Source organism: Procambarus clarkii, chromosome 40 (assembly GCF_040958095.1).
Source record: "Procambarus clarkii isolate CNS0578487 chromosome 40, FALCON_Pclarkii_2.0, whole genome shotgun sequence".
Lineage (NCBI taxonomy): Eukaryota > Metazoa > Arthropoda > Malacostraca > Decapoda > Cambaridae > Procambarus > Procambarus clarkii.
This window is the reverse complement of record NC_091189.1, coordinates 6882336-6889835: the sequence shown is the minus strand read 5'-3', so window position 1 is coordinate 6889835 and position 7500 is coordinate 6882336. Positions and strand designations below refer to the sequence as shown.

The 7500-nt window shown below is 35.7% G+C and overlaps 2 protein-coding genes across 7 annotated transcripts in view; one reads left to right on the top strand and one right to left on the bottom strand.

Moving 5' to 3' along the window:
• nvd (cholesterol 7-desaturase nvd) overlaps positions 1-3977 on the top strand; it is a 120214-nt gene extending 116237 nt beyond the window's left edge. For all 5 annotated transcript variants that reach the window (XR_011230994.1, XM_069338660.1, XM_069338659.1 and 2 more), the window contains one exon: positions 1-3977. This exon is cut by the window's left edge. The gene's annotated coding sequence lies outside the window, so the exon portion shown is untranslated.
• Positions 3978-5038: 1061 nt separating this feature from the next.
• The window catches only part of LOC123757871 (lipase 3), a 16071-nt gene continuing 13609 nt past the window's right edge, over positions 5039-7500 (bottom strand). For both annotated transcript variants that reach the window (XM_069338657.1, XM_069338658.1), the window contains exon 11: positions 5039-5621. In XM_069338657.1, the coding sequence (XP_069194758.1) occupies positions 5561-5621 (61 nt within the window). In that variant the 3' untranslated portion in view covers positions 5039-5560. The remainder of the gene's footprint in view (positions 5622-7500) is intronic.

Genomic DNA, 7500 nt, shown 5'->3' with positions numbered 1-7500 from the left:
CAGTGTCTGGCGACGCGAGTCACTCTCAAGGCCCGTGACTGACTTGGGATCTGTGCACGACAGATTCTTATACGAATATAGACTGTAAATATTCATTGATTACTATTTGACTGCTGTTGTTGCTCAAACGTAGTGTATAAGAACAAATAAATATTTGTCGTGCTGTCATTTTGCAGAACAAGATTTATTTGGGGTTTCCTTCTTGAAAAAAAAAATATATGTTGCATATTTTGAAGATTTCTTTGTTAAAAATAATGAAATTATAAAGTATTTCAAACCTATCCGACCAATGAAGCTTGGGTTACTTACCCAGGTCAATCAAGCTTGGGATACTTATCTAAAATCCAGTAAAGCTTGGAATACTTATCAAGACCAATAAAGCTTATGATAATTGCCAATAAATACTTTGGTACTTACGTACTTATACTACTTACCAATAAAGCTTGTAATACTTACCCAGATCAGTAAAGGTTGGGATACTTACCCAGAATCCAGTGAATTTTAGGATACTTACCCAGACCAATAAAGCTTGGGATACTTACCCAAACTCTAAATAAAGCTTGGAATACTTACCCAGACCAGCAAAGCTTGGGATACTTACCCAGACCAGCAAAGCTTGGGATACTTACCCAGACCAGCAAAGCTTGGAATACTTACCCAGACCAGCAAAGCTTGGGATACTTACCCAGACCAGCAAAGCTTGGGATACTTACCCAGATCAGCAAAGCTTAAGCTACTTACCCAGACCAACAAAGCTTGGGTGCCCCCCCCCCCCTCAACGCGGGGAGGGGGGCAAAACAAGGGGGTTACAAGGAAGCCACAGGGATCATCCTCGGAGGGCCTTGTATAACTAGATTACTAATCAGAATGCTTAGGCTAATCCACTCCAACTCCTGCACTGACGCCCTCCAAGCCTTCCTTATCGATGGTCAGCATCCCTCAAACTCGATTACAAAAACTGCAACGAAACTCAGAATGTTTCAGGTTCATGATCTCTACCATAAGAGTCAACAATGGCACTTGCCTTCACTATGAAATGTCACCCTTTTCAAAATTACTGTCCCCCTCCCTTCCCACCCAAGAAGATGGTGAAAGAACAACCAATCCTTCGACTTGAAGCAACGTATAATATCTTAAGCCAGATTGATGCTCTGGTCATAGAGTGCTTCCTCGCTCAAACTATTTACACTGATGGTTTCCTGCACCATTGTACTGATGCTGCCGGAAGGTCAGTTGTTGTGACAGCGGGAGATGGCTCTTGGGAGCTCGTATAAATAATTGGGCTTCCACTCTTCAGACAGAAATGTTCCCCCATACTCCTCGTACTCAAGCGAGTATATCTATTCAAAGTTAACACATTAAGTGTAAGTGACTCAGTTATCCCTGTTTGCACTTAACTTCTCAAGAAATAACTGTAAGATGCTTGTGTCTGACAGAAGGCAGAGATATTACAAAAAATCATCAAAGCTGGAACCAGAGCCTGCCTATGTATCCCAACCTATATTGGCCTCCGAGTGCGTGATAGAGCTGATGAGTTACCTAAAGCACATGCTTTTAAAAGAGGGAATTATATACCACCTTGGATTACCTTTGAGCAGCCTGAAGGCTGGTAATTTACGAGAACTGCAGCAAAATTTAATAGACCTGTGATAAAGTGAAATACACACTACAGTACTTATTCTATCATCATATTGCTATGTAGGAAGTGCCACATATCTCTGTGTTATCCAAAAAGATCACAGACGATTGACGTTGCTACTGTTAACCTTAGTCTGGGCTAGAAGTACCTCTGGAAAATTGGGAACCTCTTGCTGGAGTAGATCTGACCCTTTGTAAACTATGTCACCAATATTATTCACATACTTTACGTCACTATGTACTTGAATGTGACAAAATTAAAGAATTTAGATATAATTTTATTACAAATATTCAAGAAGTATATACGAATTTCATTCGAAAAGTTGTAGTTTTAGAATTCTTAACCTAATATCGAAAGTTTATTAAATATAGGTAGTGCATGCACGTGACTAAATTTTGTACCGGCGTACGGTGCTTGATATATAAGTCAAAATTATATGTAACTAGTTCACCACAAATGTGAACTGTTTAACTTAGAGAGTGAAGCCATTATGTTACACAAAACAATTGATATATACAATAAACATACTGTAACCAGCTTATCAAGACTGGAACTTGCTTAGCTAAATTAATTTTGGGATTCAGTTCCTGAGCCCATTATGTGCCTCAGAAACTGTGTATTATAAATTCAAGAACTCTACGAAAGGAGGTAATGGAGGCATTTTGCACTTCCTCTTTAATCTTTTGATATTTAAGGAAACTTTTTATAATGCCAACCGTAATGTTTGTGAATTTTGTATGTTGTTTTTTTTCAAGTGCAATCCTGGGTGACATGAGTCTCGTCAATTTGTATGTAATCGAAAATAAAAGTTATCTTCAAGTGAGATATGTAGATTCTTATCTTCTAAACTTGTGACATTTTCCCTCTCAGCCAATGGCGAAAGTTTGTGTTTGTGTTATAAATCACTCACAGCAACGATCTCATTTGAGGTAGTTATCATGGATGAGTTATCAAAATAAAGCACGTATTTTTAAGATGAATTCTGCTGACAGTAATATTTAGATTGTGTCAGCTGACAGGTAATGTTTAGATTTTAGATAGCTACATTTTTAGATAGATTTAGATGGTCTCAGCTGACGGGTAACATTTAGATTTTATATGGTCGGCTGAAAGTAACATTTTGATTTTAGATCGTCAGCTGACGGTAACCTTTAGATTTTAGATAGACAGCTGACAGCAACATTTAGGTAGTCAGGTGACAGGTAACATTTAGACAGAGTCAGCTGACAGTAACATTTAGGTAGTCAGGTGACAGGTAACATTTAGACAGTCAGCTGACAATAACATTTAGGTAGTCAGGTGACAGGTAACATTTAGACAGAGTCAACTGACAAGTAATATTTCAATGTTGCCATATTTATAAGCACATAAAAAAATGCATCTTTACTTTTTTTTTGCTTTATATTAAAATTATATATATATATATATTTATATTAAAATTAATATTCGTTTTGTGATAAAACAATTTTCTTTTATGATCATTTTTGTAGCGAATTTCTACTTGTTTTGTGATCAGTTTACTGTTATTTATAAATTTACTGTTGTAATTAGTTTACTGTTTGTTTTATGATCAGTTTATTGTTTGTTTTGTGATCAACTTAGTGTTTGCTTTGTAATCAATTTAATGTTTGTTTCATTACTAATTTATTAGTTGTTTTATGATCGATTTACTTTATGTTTTGTGATCAATTTACTATTTGTTATGCAACACATTTTTGGTTAGTGATCAGTTTGCGATTTGCTTTGTGATCAGGTTAATATTTGATCCGTGATCAATTTACCTTTTGTTTTGTGATCAACTTAATTGTTCCTTTTGTAATTAATATTTTTTATTTTGTGTAAAATTTCAATATGTTCCCTCATATACGACAATTATAAAATATTTTATTAAAAAACATTTAATAATGGTTGCATATGGCATTTAGATATAAGATTGTTTCTGCTGGCATTACTAGTTTAGGGCTTCTTAGACTTCCCAACCTCTTCACTCTTAACTTGCTGCCATTGTGAAGGCCACTAAAGGTACAAAATGAGGTTACTTGTTACGAAGTGTGTCTTGTAATTTGTGTTGCCGTTATGGAGCCATTATATGCTATAGCTAGTTCACTTGGCTTGTATAGGAGCTGAGTGCTTGAGGTTGAGCTGGTAGCATTTTGTTTCATTTTGTTTGATGTAAAATAATACTTTTATGTAGAGACAATCATTAAAGTTATGATATCTTAAAATAGATAACCAAAAGGGGGTTATCGTATTATAGTATAATCTAAAGCAGTTGTCTTATAGCATATAGAACCTAAAGCGGTTATGTTATTGAAGAATATATTATATAAATAAAGAATTCTATGTGTCTTTATCCTATCTTAACATAAATACTGATATGGTTTTAAGTAAGTATTGCAGGCAAGGTAAGGTGCAACCGTTAAAGTACTGTAAATAGAGTACGAGGCTTGGATTGAAGTAGACGTATAAATATATAGTGTTTGGAACACATATAGAGTGTTCTATAGTTGTCCTGTCCACCATCTGAGGAGCTCAACAACTTATGATAATCATCTTTGTAACTTATATGTAACTCCTTTTTTGTAATAAAGTTTAACTCAAACATTTGTGTGTAGTGTATATATATATATATATATATATATATATATATATATATATATATATATATATATATATATATATATATATATATATATATATATATAGAGAGAGAGAGAGAGATATATATAGTGGTGTATACTGGCAGCAGGTTTTCTTTTATACATGTCACATTGAATATGACAGCTTATTCTGTATTAACTACTTTCTGGTTTAGGTCTTCTATCACTCTAACTAGTGCTCTTGCATCAGGGTTTAGTTGGAAGAGAGGATCTCCAAAAGTCATGTTCGTTTTCAAGGTGAAAACTTCTTTTTTTCTTCACCTCGAATACGAACATGACTTTTGGAGATCTCCTCTTCCAACTAAACCCTGATGCACGAGCACTAGTTAGAGGGATAGAAGCCCTAAACCAGAAAATAGTTAATACAGAATATGTTGTCATATTCAATGAGACATGTATATATAGATATACACACACACTATGTGGGATACCCTGCATTGCCTAAGTTGACACGAGCACTCCAGATTTCTGTCTCTTTGTTTTTCCTGTGTGTCTTCCTGTTTCTGTCTCTGTGTCTCCCTCTCTCTTTGCGACATGGCTCAACATTAGGCCTGCATGCGAGGGCCTGACACTTGGGAAGCAGAGGGTAGGGGCTGGTGTTGGGGAATGAGAGTGTAACATTATGAATACATATTTTAAGTCATTGCAACCAAAGTATGATAAATTTATTTTTAACTTTGCGGACCTCAGTCTGTACTGTTTTATATTATGCTTAGGAAAATATAAATAAAAAATTGAATAATCCTGAGTCCAGTTGTTATATTACAAAAATCGTCTTGGGTTAACAGTGGCATCATTATTTTGCTTAAAGGTAAGTCATTTTTTTAATTTGCTACATTTAATTTATTAATTTATGTAATCTGCGTACTATTTAGAGATTTAATATATCCTAGTACAATATTATCGTGTAATCCGTCCAATATCGACTGGGTACTGAATCACACTTTCAGGAAGTGTTCTTAAGTAGAGCGTTGATTTGAGTCGGGATTCTTGCTGTTCTGTTTTCAAAGGCAACAGAAGAGAGCCCAGCTCTATTTTTGAAGGGAGAAGAAGGAGTTGAAAATCGCCCTCAGCATTAAACGGAACTGCTTTTACACACAACATGGAACAGCAGTCTTGATATAATAAGCCGCAAACATAGATGGGAGATGAGATCCTGTGCTTTCCCAGGCTGTAGCATGTGTGCAACTGCTGTAGATAGCAACACTGCACATGTACACGCTTCACACACACGAAATTTAAGTGTCCTGCCAGAGAGTCATCAGTACTTAGAGAACAGCTCCAAAATATGGGTGTAAACATACTCATTTGCGTGGATGGCCCTGAAACAAGTAGATAAAACATGGACATATATTATTATTATTATTATTATTATTATTATTATATATATATATATATATATATATATATATATATATATATATATATATATATATATATATATATATATATATATATATATATCACTTGATATAATATCAAGATCACTTTGCAATATATATATATATATATATATATATATATATATATATATATATATATATATATATATATATATATATATATATATATATTACTGCAACAACTATGAAAAAACACTTCATTAATATACAGAGTCACCACATTGAATTGGGAGACAAGCTGAAGCTCTTTCGACTTATGTCTTCATCAACAGGTAGAGTGGGAGAAAGTAGTAAAGGAACAGTACAAGAGTGAGGGACTACGCACAGTGGTCAGCTCACCAGACCTCACAGGTAACGCGGAATCTCACAGGAAAACACACCTGGGGCAGAAGGCACGGCAGAGAAAACGGAACAAGAATAATCTAGAACAAGTAACATTAATTAATATATAAAGAGAAGGACTAGGCCAGAAAGCCTCAAAATACAAAATACCATGAACAGTGAACAGCATATGAGTAACTTGAAGGGAGTTTTATTAATATATTAATTTAAACACATTGGTCAGCTTAAACACCTTTACACACATAAATCACTATAGGTAAAATATAGATCAACTTAATACCATATTTACTTGTTTAACAAAACCCAGAGAGGCGAATTTTTTAAAACTGCAAAATGCGTTAGGATAAAATATGTATGGTGCTTAACTTTGGGAAAGCAAACTAAATTAGTAAATCCCCACCATTCACTCATTCATTCATTCATTTATTTATAATGCTCCCCATACCCATCCTGTGGGTGGTGATGGAAAGGGTTACAAAGGCACATAATGGGTTCAGGAACTGAATCCCAGAGTCCCAGAGAATCCTCAAAGAAGAAAATGGACATTGCTATAACTATGACATGATGAACTAAAGGAAACTCTTAATTCTCGGAAAGGGGCAATAGTTAATTAAGTTTTAAACGGATGTGCAATATTAAGGGTCAGATACAGATCTAATTTGTACAGGCCAGAGCTAACGTTAAGGGTATTGGACAGTGGTTCATTATGGCTGACGATCAAATTTTGTTCATCGAACCCACTGCAACAGGCGATAAATGTTGAACCACTCCAAACAATAGCTCAGTGTAAGGCTCAGTACCAGTCGTTGTGTAAGGCTCAGCCCTGGAAACACAAACCGAAACTGTCTCTATTTTCCGCTTGTAACAACTTGTAATAAAGTTGTTACATCTTGGCTTAACGTGTTTATGACGTATTAGAACGTTGTTACAACTTGCTATATTGGTTGTTATAACTGGTTAGGAGGTGTTAAACCTTGTTCGAACGTTGTACCAACGTCGTAGTTTCGGTGTGTGTTTGGCGGGCAGTACTTGTTGTGTAAGGCTCAGTACTGATCGTTGTGTAAGGCTCAGTACTGGTCGTTGTGTAAGGCTTAGTACTTGTCTCTGTGTAAGGCTCAGTACTTGTCACTGTGTAAGGCTCAGTAATTGTTGTGTAAGGCTCAGTACTTGTTGTGTAAGGCTCAGTAATTGTTGTGTAAGGCTCAGTACTTGTTGTGTAAGGCTCAGTACTTGTTGCGTAAGGCTCAGTACTTGTCCCCATGCAAGACTCGGCACTAGCGACTGTAAAAGGCTCAGTACTTGTCACTGTGAAAGGCTCAGTACTTGTCACTGTGAAAGGCTCAGTACTTGTCACTGTGAAAGGCTCAGTACTTGTCCCCATGCAAGACTCGGCACTAGCGACTGTGAAAGGCTCAGTACTTGTCACTGTGTAAGGCTCAGTACTTGTCACTGTGTA